The sequence below is a fragment of the Giraffa tippelskirchi genome, chromosome 2 (genome assembly GCF_054371585.1).
Source record: "Giraffa tippelskirchi isolate mGirTip1 chromosome 2, T2T-mGirTip1v1.2.pri, whole genome shotgun sequence".
NCBI lineage: Eukaryota > Metazoa > Chordata > Mammalia > Artiodactyla > Giraffidae > Giraffa > Giraffa tippelskirchi.
Window position 1 is genome coordinate 164649847 of NC_137276.1, and position 24203 is coordinate 164674049.

General features: G+C 36.0%; 1 protein-coding gene across 13 annotated transcripts in view; it reads left to right on the forward strand.

Annotated features, from left to right (window-relative positions):
• Positions 1 to 24203, forward strand: part of LRCH3 (leucine rich repeats and calponin homology domain containing 3) — a 100401-nt gene that overhangs the window by 34802 nt on the left and 41396 nt on the right. For 10 of the 13 annotated variants that reach the window (XR_014077277.1, XR_014077276.1, XM_081571628.1 and 7 more), the window contains exons 2-9: positions 6235 to 6379; positions 7995 to 8121; positions 8569 to 8674; positions 12010 to 12146; positions 13381 to 13490; positions 19028 to 19121; positions 20333 to 20453; positions 21942 to 22090. Coding sequence is in view for 11 of the 13 variants with exons in the window: in XM_081571628.1 (XP_081427754.1) it covers positions 6235 to 6379; positions 7995 to 8121; positions 8569 to 8674; positions 12010 to 12146; positions 13381 to 13490; positions 19028 to 19121; positions 20333 to 20453; positions 21942 to 22090 (989 nt within the window). In the remaining 2 variants the exon portion in view is untranslated. The remainder of the gene's footprint in view (positions 1 to 6234; positions 6380 to 7994; positions 8122 to 8568; positions 8675 to 12009; positions 12147 to 13380; positions 13491 to 19027; positions 19122 to 20332; positions 20454 to 21941; positions 22091 to 24203) is intronic. The other 3 variants (XM_081571635.1, XM_081571636.1, XM_081571638.1) reach the window with 1 other exon arrangement.

Consider the following 24203-nt stretch of genomic DNA (forward strand, 5'->3'; position numbering starts at 1 on the left):
TACTGGCACCATGCATGCCTATCTTCATTCCCTTTGGAATAATCAGCCACCTTCCACCATAATTCTTCAGTGCTTAGCATGTCTTCACCCTCCTTTAAGTAGGCGCCTTGGAAAGAATAAGAATTTGATGGAAAAAGTTTATATGGCTTACTTTTTTAGCTACCAGAGGTCTTCCATATTGTCTTCTATGAAGTCTGACCGACAAGACGTCTTAAGTCCTGGCCCCAGTGTGCTTCCAGGGCTCTCTCAGGCTCCCTCTGTGTGCCCCTTCCATCCAGCTTCCTAAGCCATTCTTTTTTATGATTGTAAACTATCTTAGTTTTTTAAAAATTACAAATACCTGTTTATGGTTTGATACACATAATAGTTTTTCCCTCAAGGGTTGGAATTGATTGATTTTATCTAAAACATACTTCTTTGGAAATTATTTTCAATCCGGCTTATGTAGTGTTTCTTAAAAACAAAAAAAAAAAATCATAAAGATAAAATTGTAATTTGGTCCTTTTTCAGTATATTAATTATGCCGTACCATAAATGAAGCTCTATGGATGGAAGACAGGATTCTTTCTTACTTCTTATTCCACAGTCGTTTCATTCATTTATTTGGTCTTTTTTTGAATAAATGCTGAGTGCTGTTACATGCTATGTACTGTGGCACTACTGAGTGCCAGCTTACACAGAGTTGAACAAAGCAGGCCCTCTCCCTACTCGTTAAATATTCGCTGTGTGAATCTAGAGTGATAGTTCTCATGCACCCCCCATTAATATTGAAGATTCTCTCTACATTGCTTTAGACTTTTTTCTTTAACATAGTGTTTTTAAACTTGTATATTTGAGATGAGTTTAACTTTGAAGGTAACTGTTTTTTATAAATAAGGAAAATCAGCATTTCATTGCAAGCAAAATGTCTTAACACTTTTTCCATTGAAATATTTCTTTTACTTATCTGAAGTTTCCATAATATGTTTTTTTAGCTAAAAGTTTTCTCATATTTTTTATCAGGCCAAAATAGGCTTTTTCTGCTTTGCTCAACTGAATAATACATCCAAGAGCTGTGCCAGGGTGGTATAGCTGTCAGCTCATATTACTAGCATTAGAAGAAAAGATAATGGCTGATACAAGACCAAGGCCGCATTCAGGATATGATGTGTAGAAGTAACTTAATAGCTTAATTTGCAGAGTTGCTTATTATCCAGTTTATGGCTTTTTACAATACTTGGCAAATCTCAGTTGAGCTTGCAGTCTGGAAAACAGCCTACAACTGACTACATTGACACAGAGATGGAAATTTAGAGGGCTCATGTGGCAATAACTAGTCTTACCTATATGTGTGAAATCAAATTTACTCTAGTGATACAAAAATATAGCAACCTCTCTTTATTTAACCTCACTGAAAGATAAGGAAACTGTTAAGCATTTTAATGTAAATCTTCAAATAAGTGTTTTCTACCTTTATGCTTTTTAAATGTAAGTGTACTGAAAGCAGTATTCTTTTTGGTGACCAAAGATCATAAATTATTTTATTGTACTCTGCTATATTTTATTGCATAGTGCAATACCCTGTAATTGGTGAGGGGGTGTTGTTTTCACTGTATTGCTATCAACCTTATGAAGAAAGCTTTATGCGTTTGCCTCTTTGCATTTTACAGTATATGAAGTAATTTTCCATACATTATTTGATTTGATTCTTAGAACAATCCTAAGAGGCAGTGACAGAAGAGATGAAGAAAAATGGTTGGGCTTATGATTTATTTGGACCAAGAAATTGAGTGTTTGTTGATAGGATTATACTGGGGGACAGGGGGACAGAGAAAGGTGTCAAGATGCTTCCAGAATCCTGACTTAAGCAATTGGATAGACAAAAGCATCATGAACTGAGATAGGAAATACTGCAAAAGGAGTATATTTGCACATATGTAACATTTCAATGGCATTGTATGTGAAGTTAGTCCTCAGAAGCTAAGAAGTCTTTTTCACCTCTGTGGAAAAACATGAGGTAGTTTCAGAGCATTCAGTTTACATACAGACTCAGGACACTGCCTATAAAATGAGAATTTCTTGTATCAATTTGGTTACCAAGTCAAATATGGTTAAATTTTTATTTCAGTCTTTATTTCCTTCTTTTGAACTTTAATGATTAATAAAATTGGAAATATTAGTCAGTAGTCTACCTGAGACCTTTGCTGTTTTGAATACAATTGAGATTCTTATAGTAAGAAGGAAAGAGCATAGATACTCAAAGGGCAATGGACTATGTCTTTCATAAATAACATGGCCCTTTAAAAAGTTCAGATATATTGATTGGGTCTCCTTGTTAGTTCCTCAGTCTTGTCCAACTCTTTGTGACCCTATGGACCGTAGTCCACCATGCTCCACTGTCCATGGAATTTTCCAGGAAGAATATTGGAATGGGTTGCCATTTCCTTCTCCAGGGGATCTTCCTGACCTAGGGATCGAACCAGGTTTTCCGCATTGCGGGCAAATTCTTTACCATCTGAGACACCAGGGAAGTGTATTGATTAGGCGATAATGTTAAATATAGAATGTTTCAGTTAAAATATTAAGATTGTCAGACAATAAAAAGAAAATCTACCTGTGGGTTGTTTATAAGAAACATGTTCAAAGTGTAATAGTCCAGAAAGTTCAAAACTGAAGAATAGGAAAAAGTACTCTGTAGAAATACTGATTGTTAGTTTTCTGTGCTGTATAACAAATTATCACAAATTTATCAGCTTAAGGAGCTGCATGGTTCCTTTGGATCAAGAGTCTCGGCACAGCTTAGACTGGTCTACTGCAAGGTGTTGATCTAGACTAAGTTTTCATCTCGAGGTATGACTAGGGAAGAATCTGCTTCCACCCTCCCTTAGGTTGTTGGCAGAATTTATTTCCTTGCAACTATAGAGTTTGAAGCAACTTACTTCTTCAAAGTTGGCAGCAGAGATAGAACAGATTGGATAAGAGAGTCATAACCACAGGAATGGCATCACATCATCTTTGCAATATTCTATTGGTTAGGAGCAAGTTGGTTACTTTTGAAGGCCCACCTACACTCAAGGGGAGAAAGGGATATTATACAGGGTGTTAATAGGGATCATGGGAGTCACATTAAAGTCAGTCCAACAAACCAACCAAAAGAAGAGATTTCAAAGCAAATAACTGTACTAGGAATAAAAGGAGTAACTTAAGAATTATAAAAAGTTTGATTTTTCAGTTCAGTTCAGTCACTCAGTTGTGTCCAACTCTTTCCGACCCCATGGACTGCACCACACCAGGCTTCCCTGTCCACCACCAACTCCCAGAGCTTGCTCAAACTCAGGTCCATCGAGTCGGTGGTGCCATCCAACCATCTCATCCTCTGTCATCCTCTTCTCCTCCTGCCTTCAATCTTCCCAGCATCAGGGTCTTTTCCAATGAGTCAGAAGATAGTAATTTAAAATTTTGTGGGTACGTAAACCCCAAACTCCAAAATACATAAGGAAAGGGTTAAATAATTATAGAGAGAAATAGACAAGATAGCAATACAAATGAAACACTGTAATATACCCTTCTCTCTCAGCAGTTGATACAAAAAACTGACCAAAAAATAAATCAGTAAAGATATCCCTTGAACAATGCAGTTAAATAAATATGACCTAATAGACATAACCAAAACATTGTTCCAATGTAGAATAAACATTCTTGTCAAACTCACATGGACTTCCCAGATAATTCAGTGGTAAAGAATCTGCCTGCCAATACAGGAGACGTGGTGGGTTCAGTCCCTGGGTCAGGAAGATCCCCTGGAGAACGGAATGGCTACCCACTCCAGTATTCTTACCTGAAGAATTCCACAGACAGAGGAGCCATGGGGTCACAAGAGAACTGCCCCAGATGGAAAGCTTAGTTCCAGTGCATCATAGAGGTTGTTTCACTATTTTGATGTAAAATGCCATTCAGAGTACTCCAGCAGCTTGATCTGAGCTCCAAGGATGAGGCAAACCATGAATTGGCAAAAGAAAGTAAATCACTGAAAGGAACTCTAGCAGCAAGAGAGAGAATGAATAAGGATTACATCTAGAAAAAAGCAACTTCAATGAAATAAAACTATTAGAAGAGATACATGACAAGTTTAACAAACAGAACAAAACAGAATGATCCAGTAATTCCACTCCTGGGCATATATCTGGAGAATATTCTAATTTGAAAAGATACATGCACTTTAGTGTTCATAGCAGCACCATTTACGATAGCCAAGACATGGAAGCAACATAAATGTCTCTTGACAGATGAATGGATAAAGATGTGGTACATATGTATGCAATGAAATATTACTCAGCTGTAAAAAAGAAGGAAATAATGCCATCTGCAGCAACATGGATGGCTCTAGAGATTATCATACTAAGTGAAGGAAGTCAGAGAAAGACAAATATCATATAATATCACTTATTTGTGGAATCTTAAAAAGTGATACAGATGAACTTGTTTACAAAACAGAAACAGACTTAAGACATAGAGGACAGATTTATGACTACCGAAGGGCAAAGGACAGGAAGGAGGTGAGGATAAATTAGGAGTTTGGAATTCGCAGATACAGACTACTATATACAAAATAAACAACAAGGTCTTACTGTTAACAGCACAGGGAACTATGTTCAATATCCTGTAATAAACTCTAATGGAAAAGAATCTGAAAAAGGAGATATATATCAAGTTTTATATATATATAGGTATGTGTATATATATATATATGGGCTTCCCTGGTGGCTCAGATGGTTAAAGAATCCGCCTGCAATGCGGGAGACCTGGACTTGATCCCTGGGTTGGGAAGATCCCCTGGAGGAGGGCATAGCAACCCAATCCAGTTTTCTTGCCTGGAGAATCCCCATAGACGGAGCCTGGGGTCACAAAGAGTCGGACAGGACTGAGCCACTAAGCACAGCACAGTGCACGTGCGCGCGCACGCAGACACACACACACACACTCTCTCTCTCTCTCTCACACACACACACACACACACACACACACACACTCACTCTCTATCTCTCTCTCTCACACACACACACTCTCTCTCACACACACAACACACACACACACACGCACACACTCTCTCTCTCTCGGAAAATACTGCAAAGTGTACTACTGGTTTACAAAAGAAGATAAGGTAAATGTTTTTTTCCCCTTTGTCAGCTTACAAGATAATGAATTGGTTCTTCATCATCTTTGTGGGGAAGTGTTTTATTTTAAACTCCTATACTTCAGTAGCATGTTATAGATTTCAGTCTGCTGCATTTATTATCTTTATTGAATCTCAGATTGTCTCATCTTTGGCCAGTAGGAGCAAAGATGTTTCCTGAGTCCTTTTGATATGACCATGATACTTTCTGACTGATAAAGAGACAGTATTTTGTTTTGTTTTTCTTCATTTTTCAGAAAACCTCAGGATGTTGTCTGTGCTTTTGGGAATGTGGACTTTAGGGATCCGTTTGTTTTCTTGGATATTTGATACTTAACATGATCTATGATGTGATTTGTAGGCTGATATTCCTTGAAATTTATGTTACTTGCAAAGAATAATGGTTTTATCTTTTTAGTATTTGTGTGTGTGTGCCAGGTTGCTTCAGTCATGTCTGACTCTTTGCAACCCCATGGACTGTTGCCCAGCAGGCTTCTCTATCCATGGGATTCTTCAGGCAGGAATACTAAAGTGAGTTGCCATGCCCTCCTCCAAGGGATCTTCCTGTCTCAGGGATCGAATCCCCATCTCTTACATCTCCTACATTGGCAGGCAGGCTCTTTACCATTCGGGCCACCTGGGAAGCCCATTTAGTGCTTAATGGAGACTCAAAAGTAACCCTGGAGGCTCAGACTGTAAATAATCTGCCTTGAATATGGGAGACCTGGGTTCGATTCCTTGGTCAGGAAAATCTCCTGGAGAAGGGCACGACAACCCACTTGAGTATTCTTGCCTGGAGAATTCGATGGACAGAGGAACCTGGTGGGCTACAGTCTATGGGGTCGCAAAGAGTCAGACCCAGCTGAGCGACTAACACACACAAAAGGAACCAGCATTTTCCAGCAACAGATGTAGAGGCATATGTTAAGCTGGTTTATTCAATCAGTTAATATTTGAATGTTTACTCTGGACCAAACTCCACAATAGGAACCCTGGGAATTCTAACTATTACGAAACCTACTTTTTGTTTAAATTTTTATAAAATAAGTTCCAGGGATTGATTTTAAAATTGTTTGTTTCAGATCTGTCACGAAATCGCCTCTCAGAAATTCCCATAGAAGCATGTCACTTCGTTTCTCTTGAGAATCTCAATTTATACCAAAATTGTATTCGATATGTACCAGAGGCAATTCTAAACCTACAAGCGCTAACTTTCTTAAATATTAGGTAAGAACGTTTTTTTTAATTTTAGTTTTGTGTGGTGTTTTCAATTTCCCTCTTCCCTTTCACTAAAGTTAACATTATCTGAGGAATTCCTGTGGTGGTCCAGTGGTTAGGACCCCATGCTTCCATTTCAGGGGGCACCGGTTTGATGGCTGTTCAGGGAACTAAAATCCTGCATTCTTTGCAGCCAAAAAATAAAAATAATACTTTTAAAAAAAATTACATCAGCTGTTTATATCAGCAATATCTCTTCATGTTTTTAGGCTAAATTAACATTATTTTCTGGGTCCCTCTAGTTTCTCCCTTTGTCTTTGCCTTTACAATAGTTAACAAACTCTAATAAGAGCTGTTACCCTAATTGTCTTGTAGCAATGGGTTCGCCAATTACATTTTCAAATAAGTTTCATCAAATAAGAATGGTAGGTCTGAAATTATTTTGATTTTTGTTATTATGCATTTTTGTGTACTAAGTTCTGAACATAATAAATGCATTTATTTAACTCATCTACTCCATTGTTTCATATCTTACAAGATTTCTTTTGTTATTTCATTATAAAAAGTTATAAATGTTGACTGGAGAAAATAAATTTAGAAAAGTAAAGGAAATCCATCAAAATGTGTCTAAATTAATAGATGAACTTTTCCTTTTTTTTCTAGACCTTTAGTTGAATTTTTAAATAAATTTTTCCCCTTGGCAAGAAATATCCTTTGGAAATATTTTTTATATGTAATCATTTTAATGTACAGTTTATATATTTCTAAAACTCATTTTTGCTCTCATATATTTACTTACTCTTTCAGTTTTTTCCCATAAAAGTAGATCTAGTAGACAGCTTTGTATGTGAATGTCTAATTATTAGATATTAGAAGTTTTAATGGCTCATGATATGTTAATAAAATCATCAGAAGATCTTACAAATGGGGGCAATTGTTACTAAGGATTAAGATGTTAAATATGCATAAGGAAAATTTTAACTTATTTTTATCCTTATGATAGATGTATTTTTTACTCCCAGTTCTGATTTGTATACTTTTGTTTAGATAAAAGATTTCTTATCTATACTTAAGTTAGTATGATATATCTGAAATCACAATCTATCCCTTGTTTCCCGTAGAACTATATTTGGGTTGTTTATATACATTTGGTTATAATCCTGTAATGATGAGGCAAGTAAATTACAAATAACTCTTAATGTTTGTAACTCTTTGGAAAGAAGATGAGAGGATGTTAGTTATCTACCTTATTTTAAAATAATTTTTTCCTGTATAAATTTAACTGTAATACAATAATATGTTTTGTTTATGAGACATTTCATTATTTGCAAAGGAGTTTTATGGTGCAAGAGTCCTGTAAGCCCTGTGATTTACAGATGAGGAATCTGTGTAAGATGCAGATATAGTAAATGCTTTGTCTGAAAAACAAAGCTGACAAGTGAGTTTGACAAGTGACAGACTTGAACTCAAATCTGTTTATTTTTTCAAACTCAAATCTAATATCCTGTTTCTTTCTTGTAAGATTTACATTTGTTATTATACTGAGTATAGAATGAGAAAGATGGCAATTTTTCTCCCTGAGTGGTGGGCTCTGACTTAGTTCTTTTTCTGCTTACCCATTTAGTCGGAACCAACTGTCAACATTGCCGGTACACTTGTGTGATTTACCATTGAAAGTCTTAATTGCTAGTAATAACAAATTGGTCTCACTTCCAGAAGAAATTGGACATCTCAGACATTTAACGGAACTTGTAAGTGAATATTTCATTTTTTGATTGTTTTATGTGTATATATATGTGTATTAAAAAGCAGAAATATCACTTTGCCGACAAAAACCGTACCTTTGACTATATGGACCTTTGTCAACACAGTGATGTCTTTAGTTTTTAATATGCTGTCTAGGTTTATAATAACTTTCCTTCCAAAGAGCAAGCATCTTTTAATTTCATGGCTGCAGTTACTGTCAGCATTAATTTTGGAGCCCAAGAAAATCTGTCACTGCTTCCGTCAGTCAAAAGCCTATACATTTAAAAAATCAAATTCAAGTACAAACTGTGGAATTATTCCTGGACACAGAATCATAGTATTTTTTATAACCAGGGAGTATTATGTTGTCCAAACCTCATTTTGCAGATAGTTTAAAGCTGGCAAGTTTGTAATATCAGTACAGTTCTTTACTTTGTATCTTTTTGAAATAGGATGTGAGCTGCAATGAAATTCAAACAATACCTTCCCAAATTGGTAATTTGGAGGCCTTGAGAGACCTTAATGTAAGAAGAAATCACTTAGTACGTTTGCCTGAAGGTAAGAAACTGTGAAACAGTTGTTTTGTTTTGTTTTTTGCCTTTTTATTTTAAAGATCTCTCAGACTGATGTGCACATCAAAAATGTGTAAGTGTTCGAGATGTAATGATTTATTTAATACATGTTATCTGTTCCATTGTAGATTTTAAAAGCTAGACTCTTCATTGAAAAGCTCCAATAACTATTGAGTAGTGATGGTAATTTTAGATCCTGTTAACTGATAACTTAACGTAGGGTCTCTGGAAGTTTCTTTGGCATAACTACTTAAGAGAAATTTCACATGTTTTTGATAAATCATGTATATGATTACTGGAAAAAACATAGCTTTGACTAGATAGACCTTTGTTGGCAAAGTGATGTCTCGGTTTTTTAATACACTTGTCTAGGTTTGTCATAGCTTTTCTTCCAAAAAGGAAGCGTCTTTTAATTTCATGGCTGCAGGCACCATCTGCAGTGATTCTTCCTGCACCAGAGATTCACATCTTTCATTCTGAGAAACTGTTTTATATCTGTTTGATAATTTCCTGTCTTCTGATTTCTGTTTTTTCTTTCAAGAATTTTTGTTAATTGGATAGTGGACTCTATTAATTGATCTTATGGTTTTCTTATCTTTTTTATTGTTCATTTCTTTGTCATTTTGTTTAACCAGGTGGTAGCAGTTCAACCATTTATAGTCTTAACCATTCTTCTGAATTTTTAATTTCTGCCATCTAATTTTTTATCTCTAAGAACACTTACTTTCTGCTGATTTAAAAACAAAATCCTTTCCTTTTTCAGTAATTTAGTATTTTATTGTTCTGAAATTGGAGACATTAGTTCTAGTTTTCAGAGTTTTCTTCTGTTTCCTGTATGTTAACCTGTTTTTTTCTGCACTCATTTTTTTCCATTGTTTTGCATATTTTATTTCTCTCTTATATGTTGAAAGCTCTTCTAAATGTTTGTGGGTCGTATGCCATTTATACAAAGCTAATTAGGGATTCCAAGTATACTGGGCAGAAATTGTATAATAGTAATTAAGCAGTAAGCTGGATATTTTATTGGAGGAAACTCTATATCAGTATCTAAAGGCCTTTTGTATGAGACTATATAGTTTGTTCAGAGAAAGATGTTTTCTTTCATCTACATTGTGTATCTTCCTAACTGCCATTCAAGGGTGGGGAATGGGGTGAGGTTGGGTAGCAGAATGCTGAGGTCTTGTCGCTAAATTTGTAGACTCACTTAAATCCTCCATTTTAGCAGGCAACTCATCCTGACTTTCTGTTGTGCAGTCCTTGAGTTCAGAGGCTTTCAATTCAGTTGCACTAAAGGATAACTTGTTGACTTCTCTTGTGAATGGAAAGGAGCATGCATAAGTTGGGATTGAAAACCTATGCATCTAACTTGTTTTTATACAGATTGTCATCTAATCCTTTTGTTATTCCCACCTTTTTGTGGTATCAGACCTAGTTTCTAAGACTTTCTGTTGTTCCATAAGGGGTCACCATTTCATGCAAAGTTGGGCACAGTAAAGGACAGAAATGATATGGACCTAACAGAAGCAGAAGATATTAAGAAGAGGTGGCAAGAATATACACAGAAGAACTGTACGAAAAAGATCTTAATGACCTGGATAACCATGATGGTGTGATCACTTACCTAGAGACAGATATCCTGGAGTGTGAAGTCACATGGGCCTTAGGAAGCATTACTACAAACAAAACTAGTGGAGTTGGTGGAATTCCAGCTGAGCTATTTCAGATCTTAAAAGATGATACTGTTAAAGTGCTATACTCAATATGCCAGGAAATTTGGAAAACTCAGCAGTGGCCACAGGACTAGAAAAGGTCAGTTTTCATTTTAATTCCAAAGAAAGGCAATGCCAAAGAATGTTCAAACAATTGCACCAGTTTAAAATATTAGCAAGGTAATGCTCAAAATCCTTGCAGCTAGGCTTCATCACTGTGTGAACCAAGAACTTCCAGATGTTCAAACTGGACTTAGAAAAGGCAGAGGAACCAGAGATCAAATTGAAAACATCTGTTGGGTCATAGGAAAGGCAAGGGAATTCCAAAAAATAATCTACTTCTGCTTCACTAAAGGCCAAAGCCTTTGTATGGATCACAACAAACTGTGGAAAATTCTTAAAGAGATGGGAATACCAGACCACCTTACCTGCCTCCTGAGAAAGCTGTATGCAGGTCAAGAAGCTACAGTTAGAACTAGACATGGAACAACAGACTGGTTCCAAATAGGAAAAGGAGTATGTCAAGGCTGTATATTGTCACCCTGCTTATTTAACTTATATACAGAGTACATCATGAGAAACACTGGGCTGGAAGAAGCACAAGCTGGAATCAAGATTGCTGGGAGAAATATCAATAACCTCAGATATGCAGATGACACCACCCTAATGGCAGAAAGCAAAGAGGAACTAAAGAGCCTCTTGATGAAGGTGAAAGAGGAGAATGAAAAAACTGGCTTAAGTCTCAGCATTCAAAAAATGAAGATCATGGCATCCAGTCCCATCACTTCATGGCAAATAGAAGGGGAAAAAGTGGAAACAGTGACAGACTTTTTTCTTGGACTCCAAAATCACTGCAGACAGTGAATGCAACCATGAAATTAAAAGACACTTGTTCCTTGGAAGAAAAGCTATGATAAACCTAGACAGCGTATTAAAAAGCAGAGACATCACTTGGCCGACAAAGGTCAGTGTAGTCAAAGCTGTGGTTTTTCCAGTAGTCATGTATGGAAGTGAGAGTTGGACCATAAAGAAGGGTGAGCACCAAAGTATTGATGCTTTCGAACTGTGGTGTTGGAGAAGACTCTTGAGAATCCCTTGGACAGCATGGAAATCAAACCAAAATATTCGCTGCAAGGACTGATGCTGAAGCTGAAGCACCAATACCTCAGCCACCTGATCAAAGAGCCAATTCATTGGAAAAAACCCTGATCCTAGGAAAGATTGAGGGCAGGAGGAGAAGAGGGTGTCAAAGGATGAGATGGTTAGATGGCATCACCAACTCAATGGACATGAGTTTGAGCAAACTCTGGGAGCTGGTGATGGACAGGGAAGCCTGGCATGGTGCAGTCCATGCGGTTGCAGAGTCGGACACGAGTGAGCGACTGAACAGCATCAACAACATAAGGTGTCAGATAGTTTGCTTTTCATTAATATTACCATCCCTAAGCACCTAGGTTTCATTTTATGACACTTTGCTATATATCAGTTAATCACTAAGAAAGGATGGATGTAAATACTTAGTTAAATCAATTATATTTAGATAGAAGCTCCTGAAGAAAAAAATGTCTAGCTTTGAAATATCATTGTTTATTTCCACCTTACTTCCCTGCAGAACTAGCAGAGTTGCCTTTGATTCGGTTAGACTTTTCCTGCAACAAAATTACAACAATTCCTGTCTGTTATCGGAATCTCAGGCACCTGCAGATGATCATCCTAGATAACAATCCACTACAATCTCCTCCTGCACAGGTAAACCACAGTTGATTTGAAGTATGTTATAAACTTCTTGGACAAAGAATGAAGTTTAAAAGTTGTAAGTTATATGTATTTACTTTTTGTCAGAAATTAAGTTCTTTTAAAATAAATTCACACTCAACATGTATTCTTTAAAAGCCTTGAAGTAAATGAGATGGGAGATAGGTAATGTTCCAAAAATGTTTTTTTCCTTTCACTAAATTGACTTTTTCACATTTGAAGGGTTCTTCCTTAAAGTTTTTTTTTTCCTAACTAAATTTGAGTTATTTCTTTCTAGTAAAACTTAAATGAATACAATGTAAATGCTAAAGACAAAATACTCAGCTTACAGAATTAAAGATCATAAGTGTATTTCTCATGACCATTGTCTTTGTACTTTCCTATTTTCTAAAATCTTAAGTTCCTCATTGAGTCAGTTTGGTCATTTGTTTATCAGTGACTGAAATGAAACTACTTAATGAAGTTGTTATAAGGTAGCTTTACATACAGATTTTAGACATTCCACAATCTAAAAAGCTTTTTGTCTTACATTTTTCACTGTAGCTTTCCTTACTCTGCAGTTGATTGAGCCTTGTACAAGTGTCTATATGGCAGCTGTTAAAGTTTTTGAGTAAACTTCGTAACTACAGAAAGGTCTCATATCCCTAAAGAGTTTATATGTTGATTTGTAGGACAGAAATAAATAGGTGGCAACAAAACTATATATGACTTTAATATTTAATCATTTCCTGCTTTTCTTTCTTACAGGAAGTAGGATTGAAAACATAATTGTGCATGATTGTTGGATTTCTAAAAACAAAAGTTGCCAGTAGAATCCATGGGGGCAATGCTTTAAATCTCTGACTATGCCTAACTAGTCAGTATAAGTTTACTTGGTATTCTAACAGTGTTTATAATCATGAATTATTTATATTATGTTACTGAAACTTATACTAGAAAACAAAAACCTACATTTATATCACTTAAACACCTAAGGTAACAAATGATATAATGTGTTATAATGAGTTAATTTTTAATATTACCATACATACTTAATGGAAATACCTTCTATTTTCAATATACATTAAATAAAAAGCTGATTGTGATTTAAAAGGCAGGGGCTCCTTCAGTTAAAAAAATAAGTAAATTTAAAATTAAAAAAATAAAAGAAGCAGAAGAGAAAAAAAGGTATGGGTACACATATATTTCAGATAAATAATAATTTGTTTCTATATGTTACTTTACTTAGATATGTATAAAAGGCAAAATCCACATATTTAAATACCTGAACATGCAGGCTTGTAAGATTGCTCCAGATCTGCCAGATTATGATAGGAGACCTATGGGTTTTGGCTCCTGGTGAGTATACTGTATTCTTTCATTTATTATTTTCCATCTCACTGAGAATCAAATAAATGAGACCCTTAAATTTGCCCGATGGTTTGTTTGACCAAAGCAAAATAACCTATTTTGATGTTATTTTTCTCAGAACGCTTATGTTAAGTAAAAAATTGATTACATAGATGTGACCAAGTATATAGTTCTAAGTCAGGGTTTCTTAACCTCAGCACTGTGGATATTTTGAAACAGATAATTATTTGTGGTGTGGAGCTGTCCCGTACACTGGAAGATACTCAACAGCTTCCCTGGCTTCTGTAGCACCTTCCCAACGTGACAAACAAAAGTGTCTCCAGTTATCACCAAATATCCTCTGAGAGGTCCTCAGTTGAAAACTGCTGGTCTAAGTGACTTCAATACTAACTAACCTTGGCTCTCCTATTAACTAACTCAGTAACTTAAGGCAACTCATTCAGACTTTCTGGGCTTCATTTTTCACAAAGAGAGTAAAGGGGTTGCATTTGATGACCATTAATGTCACTTTGGGATCTTTTAAGTCTGTGAATCCCTCAGCTGCATATAGCATCAGACTTCTACAAAGGCATTTTCTTGTCATTCCCAACCATTGCAGCAGTGTTAAGTAGCAGGAATTAAATTCATAAGGTCTTTAAACAGCAAAATAGATGTCTCAGTGAAGATGTAATACTATTAATAAACTTTATTCAAGAGAACCCTCTAGGCATTCTCTTAGAACTTGTCATATTTTACGTAAAAGCACAGTCCTAACCTTCTCATGCCCTGGAGAAGGAAATGGCAACCCACTCCAGTACTCTTGCCTGGAGAATCCCAGGGACGGGGGAGCCTGGTGGGCTGCCGTCTATGGGGTCGCACAGAGTCGGACACGACTGACGCGACTTAGCAGCAACCTTCTCAGTGTCCTAATTCAAAACAGAATAACAAACTTCTATTTTATTAGAGTTTCTAAAAACGACATATTAAAAATACAAAAATAATTCAAAGGAAAAAATAAAACCATAAAAAGCAGATGCATATTAACAAAATTCAAATTAGTGATAAATTCTGAAAGGGAGAAAGATTCTGAGTGAAAGAGACATAAGGGGGCTTTAAAGGTATTTGTGTCTCACCATACTTTAAAAGCTATGTCAGTTATAGCTATTCTTTTATTTTATATGGTATTTCATAATTTTAATAAGGTTTTTAAAAACAGTGAAGCTCTAGGAAACATAGCAGTTTGACATCACCAGGCATATATGTAAAGTACCCTTCATATTTTAGTAATATTTTAAGTTACTACTATAATTTAGCACTGTACAGTAATTGGTGCTACTTAAGAAAATGATAAGATATATCTTCCCAGCAAAGGGAAATACATATTATAATTTAAATTTTTTAAACTATATTTTTAGCTTTCTCTGTCTAAAGTCATCAGAAGCAGCTTTGTAACGATATTCGGAGTTTTTTGGTCTGGCTGTTAAGACTGCAGATTTGTATAGAGTGAAGGACATTGGGAACACCAGCTTTAATCTAGTTGTTTTGTTTTGGTATACTTACACAAGTACAGGGAGAAATTATGCATATGCATACAAGATTCCTACCAGAACATCCTCAGTACTAGCACTTTTAACTCTGAGAGGACTAAAAGCAGGTATGTGGTGTTAAGGAAGACAAAAAAGGTTTCAAAAAGATGATGGGGGGCGGAGATTAGGTCTTACAGTGTGCTGAACTAGGTCTCTCTTAGAGGAAGAATTTTGGCAGTGGGGAAGATATGAGGAAAGCCAGACTACTAATACCAAGAATTTTTAAATTTTCTCCATTACTTCCTTTTCATTTCTTTTCCTCTTACCTCACTTCATTGCTTATAATATGGAACTCTTATTTCTTATCTCTAGAAGAAAGTTTTGTTTTTCCTATTTAAATATTTCTAAAATTTTCTACTCCTGTACTGTTTAAAAAAAAAAAAGATGTACAGCAACAAAAAAAGTAGCTTTTAGGGGACTTCGCTGGTAGTCCAGGAGTTAAGACTCTGCTCTTCCACTGCTAGGGTTTGAGTTTGATCCCCCTTCTGGGAACCAAGATCGCACATGCCATGAGGTGTGGGCAAAAAAGTAAATAAATAACCTATTTTCCCCTGCATTGGCAGGCAGATTCTTAACCACTGAACCACACAGGATCTTCACTGCATCATGTGGGCTCAGTAGTTGTGGCCTTTGGGCTTGGTTGCTCCAAGACGTGGGATCTTAGATCCCTGACCAGGGATTGAACCTTAACCCCTGCATTGCAAAGTGGATTCTTAACCAGTGGACCACCAAGCAAGTCCCTCAAATGCATTGCTCTTTCCCTGTACCTTAAGTTCTGATTCATTGTGACAGCATGACATAGTAACTTTTTTAAAGTTGCATATACAAACTGTAAGAATATATGGAATACAAAATTCGATGCCAGAAGAACACTACATGTTTTAAATTTGTACCATTGAAAGTTGTTTTTCAACCTAGGCTGTCTTATTAAATAAAACGCTAACAGACTAATTTTTAACATAGGTTTTGTCATGTTTTAGACTTCAAATTAAGCTAACTTTTTAAAACTATGTTTAAGAACAAGCAAAAACTAAAGCTCTTATAGCTTTAGAAGAAAATGTAGAAGAATATCTTTGTGACTTGGGGAATGCAAGGATTTCTGAGGACGTGGAAAGAAATAACCATTAAAAAAGAAATGATAAACTCAATTTAATGAAAATTAAAACCATCTATTTATGAAAAGAAACTGTTAAGAAAATAGGCAAACCACAAATTGAGGGAAATTATTTGCAAAATACATATAAAACAATAGATTTGCATCCAGACTATATAAAGAATGTGCCAATCGTGTCTGACTATTTGCAACCCCATGGGCTGTAGCCCACCAGGCTCCTCTGTCCATGGGGATTCTCCAGGCAAGAATTCTGGAGTGGGTTGCCATGCCCTTCTCCAGGGGATCTTCCCAACCCAGGGATCGAACCCAGGTCTTCTGCATTGCAGGCAGATTCTTTACAGGCTGAGCCACTAGGGAAGTCCAGGAGTACTGAAGTGGGTAGCCTGTTTCTTTTCCAAGGGAGCTTACTCAACCTAGGAATCGAACCAGGGTCTCCTGCATTGCAGGCGGATTGTTTACCAGCTGAGCTACCAGGGAAGCCTGCAACTTAATGTTAAAAAGACAAACAACCCAGCTGAAAACTGGACAAAACTCTTGAATAAACTTTACAAAGAAAGGTACATAATTGTAAGCACACAGAAAAGTGCTTACATCATTAATCGTCATTGAAATGCAAATTAAGTCACAGTGAGCTATCACTGCATATCTACAAGAATAAAATTAACACTTGCCGGAGTCCAGCTCCAGCAGGTCCAGGAGTTCCCTCAGAATGGACTGCGTCGGCGATGCGAATGAGAAGACACAGCGAGTCTCAGTGTTTCCAAGTGTCTTCCGACTTTATTGTTTTTTAAGACAGCTTTTATATCTTTAGTTGTATTTTTTAAAGAATATAGGCACAGCGTATTATGACAAAGAAAGAATTCATTAACAGAAAGCTTTAAAGCAAAAACTGTTTTTCTAAGGATTGATCAGCCAAAACACTTTTGTATCAGGCACAGCAGATTATGACAAAGAATGCATTCGTCAACAGAAAGTCTTAAAATAAAACCTGTTTTTCTATAATCTATCTTACGCCTTGAGCCCAACAAAAAGGAATGTGGTCCCATAAAGTCATGGTACAGCAAGCTGAAACAATATAGTACAAAGGTCAGTTCTTAGCAAAAATCACCAGCTAAATTAACAATCGTCTTATAATTTGTATTAAAGCTAAACTTTTATTTCTATAAGTTTTTAACTATTATACTTTCATTACACAGGCTAAATACGTTAAGAGCAAAAATATAGTGAGTAAATATAGACTAAGTAACAGTTTCATAAAGCAATATTTCTTATATTTCCTAACAAGCCTTTTTCCTACGAAGAGCTCTGTACCTATTGGGGCTTTTGTGTGTTAGGCTCTCAGTGCCGTTTATTGTTAAAGGGCACTCACGCACATTTGCTCCAAAGGCACAGGTACATTTATTAAATAAACCAATATGCCAGCAAGAAGAATTTAGATCAATATACTCCATATCCTAGACAATCCCATCAGGGTGCCACCGTTTTTTAGGGGCCATGTCGATTGAGGTTTTAGATTGATCTATATTGGAAGAGAATCAGGAAAAGGCCTTTTACCTAAGTCATAGAAAATAAGAAGAGGTCTATTGTGGCAAACATCAGAAAGACAGACGTCATCTTTAAGGTGAGCGCTGAGGCAGCCTTCCGAGAATCCCTGAGGCCTGAGAAGCCGTGCTCGATCAGTCCTGTCCCTCATGACACTGTCATGGGTGGGATCTCGTGGGCTGGCTCCCGGCAAACACTGACAACACCAAATGAAAGGATGTGGAGCAACCAGTGCTCTCATGTTGTTTATGTAATGTAATTTGAGTTTTAAAAAAGTAAAATCAGAACATCCATTTTGGAAAGTTAGTTTGGCCGATTTTTTGAACAACTTTATTGAGATAAAATTTACCCATTTTAAGTGTCCAATATGGTGAGTTTTGGTAAATGGATACAGTCACAAAACTACCAACACAATCAAGATATGTATTTTTTTTAATCACCCTCAGACCCAGGCAATCACTGGTCAGCTCTCTATCATTTGCCTCTTCTAGAATTTCATAGAAATGAAATCAAATATCATATAGCGTTTTGTCTGTGGCTTTTACTTAGCAAGCATTGTGTCCTCCTATTCTTTTTCCCTCTTTCACGTTCAAGAAACCTTGTGATTACATTGAACCCATTCATATAATTCAGGATAATCTCCTTATTTTTTTTTAAAGTACTCTTACTAGCAGCCTTACTTTTATCTGCAACCTTAATTCCTGTTTGCAATGTAAAGTAACATATTTACAGGTTTCAGGGATTATATCTTGACATCTTTGAGAACAATTATTTGGCCTTCTATACTAATTAAATTAAATATACTAATTAAATTAAATTTGAATGGTAGTTGCTTCTTAGTTGATGAGGTGAGGGAAGTTGACTGGGAAGGAATTTGTGGTAATTTTCTGGTGAAGTAGGAATGTCCTGTATCATGATAGGGGTGTATGTTACAAAGATGCATTCATTTGTCAAAGGTTTGTGTATTTCAGTGTATATAAATTTTACCTTAAGTAAGAGAGTGCTATTAAAATCAAAAATAGTGGAGAGGGACGTTGAGAATGGCTAGAGGAATAGATGAAGTAAGAGTGTTGATATTTTTGAAGGTGGATAATGAGGACATGAAAGTTCATTATTCTCTTCTACCTGCTTTCTTTGAATTTGGAATTTTTCATACTAAAAAGTTAAAGGAGTACTCAGTTCATTCTAAGCAGTTAAATCCCTAAATGCCATGAAAATATTTATTAGTAAAATTGCATCTGTTTCAAATGTTAGTTTTTAAAGTATCAAACTTCACAATAAGAACTAAAGTTTCTTTTCGGCAGCCATGAAGAACTGTACTCAGGTCGCCCCTACGGAGCACTTGATTCAGGTTTCAACAGTGTGGACAGTGGTGATAAGAGATGGTCAGGGAATGAAGTAAGTGTTTATTGTACATGTTGCAACTTCTGATTAAGAGGAAGTAAAATGATGAAAATGGAAAGTGTCTTCATTGGACTCAATTTCTTGTTATGTAAAATATAGAAAAGCTAAATGAGGGGTAAAACTCCCACATAGTCCTGTCACTCAGAAATGGTATTATGTTTCTTCACCGTCTTTTTAGCATATTGTGTTTTACATGTTTGTTATCTCATTGTCTCGTATAAATCATTTTATATCCTGGAAGATCTGAATGGGAACTGAGCCAGTTACATGGGAAACCTAAAATTTGAGTGCCTGGGTAATCTTGAGCAGAGATGGGTAGAAGATCTGCTAGAAGGTGAGAAAATAGAACTATAGGCTGATGGGTAATAAGATGCGAACCTAATGAAGTTATCTACATGCTCAAGATAAATAAGTAACTTTCGCAGCTAATTATATCATTTTTCTCTTTTGTTTTAATTATTAGTATTATGTTTTCTCTCTTTTTAAATTACTAAGGTATAATATTTTACCTATAAATTAGGTTAAATGATAAGAAGATTTTGTTAACAAGATTGGTAGTATACCATTTTTAACATTGTTTTATTTGGAGTCTAAAGCAAATTAATTTTAGAATACAGCCTATTTGTCATTTGAAATTGCTTGGCTATTTGTATGTGGTTGGGTGTGTACATGATTGTGGCAATATCAAAAAAGATACTTTTTTTGGGGGTGCACTGGGTCTGTGTTGCTTCTCTCAGGGTTTCTGTAGTTGCATCAAGCAGGGCCTACTCTCCAGGTGTGGTATGCAGGCTTCTCATTGCAGTGGCTTCTCTTGTTGCTGGAGCACAGGCTTTAGGGCCCACGGGCTTCTGTAGTTGTGGCTCCCGGGCTCTAGAGCACAAGGTCAGTAGTTGTGGCACACATGCTTAGTTGTCTCACAGCGTGTGGGATCTTCCCGGATCAGAAATTGAACTGGTGTCCCCTGCATTGCAAGATGGATTCATAACCATTAAACCACCAGGGAAGCCCCATTTTAAGCATTTTTAAGTGTGCATTCCAGTGGCATTAAGTACATTCATATTGTTGAATAATATGTGGATCTTTCTAGATGCATCTCTGAAATTATTTTGCTCTTTTTTTAAAAATATAAATTCTGAGTTTATGCTATAAATACCTTGTCTAAAATTTGAAGTGATTTATTTTAGTGTTTCTGCTGTTTTTTTAAGCCTACAGATGAATTTTCAGATCTGCCTCTTCGAGTAGCAGAAATTACTAAAGAACAAAGACTACGAAGAGAAAGCCAATACCAGGAGAATCACAGCAGTTTAGTAGTAACAAATGGTGGAGGTAAACATGATTCCTGCCAACATCCAAAATCTTTTTTATCTCTGACTTTTTAAATGGCCTTTTCACATCCATTCCTTTTATTTGTATATCTGTAAGTTCTTCCATTCTTTTTTTAGAGATCTCCCTCCTCGTCTCATATGATTAGGAAAAAAACATGTTTTCTATTAGGATTAAATTTCAATTTCTCTGTGTTTTCAGGCTTGTAATTAAAATACAGTGTTTTTCTCTTATTTTTATTTTGGGAGAGAACTTTACTAAGGACAGTTTATCTGGAATAGACCTTTGCTAATCTTTTTTTTTGGCTGTGCTGAGTCTTGGTTGCTGCATGGGCTTTTTCTCTAGTTGCAGTGATCATACACTGCATTTTACACCGCAGTCTCCAGCTGCGGTGTGTGGGCTTCTTGTTGCATTGGCCTCTCCTGTAGCGGAGTATGGGCTCTAGGACGCTCAGACTTCAATAGTTGCAGCAAATGGGCTAGTAGTTGTGGCTCCTGGACTGTAGAGCACAGGCTCAATAGTTCTGGTGCACAGGCTTAGTTGCTCCACAGCATGTGGGAAATTCCTGGATCAGGGATCAAACTGGTGTCTCCTGCATTGACAGGCAGATTCTTTACCACTGAGCCATAGGGGAAGCCTGATCTTTGCTAATCTTGATTTAACCATGATCTTCTTAGAAGTATTCTCCTTTTTAAAGATTCTCTTTGTGGTCATTGTGTAACCTCTTTTAGAAATTCAGTGTATTCTTGATGTTTGCCTTGTCTTTCATCTGAAATTGTGCTCTTCAAGGGCATCTGAATCTTATTTATGTGCTGCTCACCCCAGAGCATTTTGAGAAACAAAAATTCCTCAAATGATTCCCTTCCATCCACAAACTGCTGCAACATACCTGCAATACTGACCTCTAAAAAATAATTGTCTAAATAGGAAAATCTTTTTTTCTAGTAATGGACAGCAGTTACACTAAGGGGAACAGTCATCAGTATCTATTTCTTTATCACCAAGTCTTTCCTCCTGTCTTTTCATTTTTATTTAGACTTGATTGTGTTAGGTTTTCTGCCTAATTCTTCAAAGAGATATGATTAAGCTCCAAACCTAAAACATCCAAAAAATGAAACAAAACCTTAAAGAAGATATACCCTTCAATGTTAAAAAATTATTCTTCCTCTCTTTGTCTCACAGAGTCAGACTTGTTTAAAATAGTCAAGAGCTAGCCAAAGAAAAAAGAAATACTAGAGGTCTAAATTCCAGTAATTACTATCAATTACTGCATTCTTTATAGTGAATCAAGACTGGGGCTTTTCTTTAGCCTATTCTTGTGAGTGACCATGGACTAAATGATACAAGCTTATGTAGTTTAAACTTATTCTTCCCACTTTCAGAATAGAAAATGTTAAGGAAAAGGAAAGAATGCAATTAAATGTTTTTCGTTGGCTATCTAACTTGAATTTTTTTTTTTGATGTGTGTGTTTGTTTGTGTCATATGGACAGTGGAACATGATCTGGATCAGATTGACTATATTGACAGCTGTACTGCGGAGGAAGACGAGGATGAGGTGAGACCACACAAGGGCCTGGACTCAGACAGCCTCAGTTCACAGTTTATGGCATATATTGAACAACGGCGAATCTCTCATGAGGTAGTATACACATTTAAACCAAAATTTGTTGTCATCCCCTAGTAAAAACAATTTATGATAGTCTAAATTTCTGTCATATCAGTGATTTGTTGGTTTAGGCTCAATTATTTGTTTTATTATCTTTAGTTCCAATTTTATTACTTTTTCAAACTATTTTTAAAATCAGACAGTAGTCTTAAGTAAAGTTGAGGTTTATTTTTCAAATAAAAAGACAGATTTCAGAATTTTAGAGAAGTCCTAAGAAAATGCAAAGGAATATGATGCTTTTAATTGTTATTCTTAATGCTTTTTTATTAACTGATAAATTATAGTTTGGTCAATAATTAAGAATTGAACCAACAGCAGACTTTTGGAGCAACATACAAACTCAACCATAGAATTTTTATGATGAGCTTAATTATATTGGTGCTTTTATGCTAAGTCACACAGAATATAAATTGTTTGCCATTAAAATTCCTGGGTGTCTGTTATAGTGGAGCATTGAGTTGCCTTAGAAAACAAATGAGCATTCAGCCCACTGCGAAGTCTCTGCCAGTTCCCCAAGGGTCTCAAGTAGAAATAGCATTCTTCAGTGTATCTAGTCAGCATAATAAAATGGCTCCACTTCAGTGTGTGATGTTAATGTCTGGAGTTGGTCCCAGGCTCTGAGCAGGGATTATTTGAGAAACACTTGGGGCCTTTTTGAAGAATGATGTATTTAGTCTTTTGGAAATAGTGAATAGTCAACTTCAAGTGGGACACGTTATAGAGTGTTATTATCATTCTTTAAAAAAAAAAAAAAAACCTTGGTTTTCCTATCTGAAGACTTTTGAACACAGTATTTTTTGTTGGTTCAAAAGACATTCTTGTACTTAAAGTTTGATAAATACATTATTCCCCTCACCCCATATTTGAGGGGAATAAATTCCAAGAGCACCAGTGGATGGATGGTACTTACTGAGCCCTATATGTACTATGTTTTTTCCTATATGTACTATGTTTTTTCCTATACATACACACCTATGATAAAGTTTAATTTATAAATCAGGCACAGTAAGAGATTAAGAATAATAACTAATAATAGAATAGTTGCAACGGTATACTGTAACAAAAATGATGTGAATTTGGATGTGTGCACACTCACACTCTATTATCGCACTGCACAAATTTAATGCCTTTCCCATCTTAACTAAGCATTCATTTACACACACTGTGGGTTGGTAACGTTTGCAGTTTCAAGTGCAATAGCAAAACTAGCATGAATGTCTCTTTTCTTCGTCACAACGTCCACAGATGGAAGCTTTGTTCTTAATGTAGATCTTACCTTAGAATACAATTTTTTTCTTTCCTTATTAATTCAAGAACTTTCACCTTTTCACTTCAGTGAAGCATTTTACGACTTCTCTCAGGCATATATGAATTACCAACATTACTACTTTTGTACTTGGGGCCATTATTAATAAAATAGGATTACTTGTACACAAGCACTGCTGTACTGTGACCATCTGATAATTGAGGGAAACTAACTGAGCCAGCTACTAACTGACTAACAGGCAGGATACCCTGGTGAAAGGGATGATTCATAGCCCAGGTGGGATGGAGTGGGACAGCTTACGATTTTACCACACTGCTTAGAACAGCATGCAGTGTAAAACTTACAAACTGTTTCTGAAATTTTCCATATAATATTTTCGCACCATAGTTGGCTATGGGTGACTGACATCTCAAAAGGTGAAACCAGCCAATAATGTTCACTACTGTGAATCAAAGTCCTGCAGCCTACAGATAGCAATGTGTATGGGTGATTAATGAAACTACTTGTGGTTCAGGCTGTATGCATTTCTGCTAGAGCAAAGGGCATCTACTTGGCAATAAAATTTAAGTTTCCAGCGCCCACATTATAATCTTAAAGGGAATCCTTTTTCTTATCTTATAGTCTTTCTCTTTGACTATTTTATGGTTAATTATCCTGTGTAGATGAGGTATTTCTACTAAAAGTGAAAAATGCCTATTATACTGCTGGTGAAAAATTGTAATATCATTTCTTTAATCCATTATATTGGCTAATTTGTAATATGTTTTTTGATACCATCTACCTATTATGTATAGTAGTCTTTATGATTCTGTCATAAGG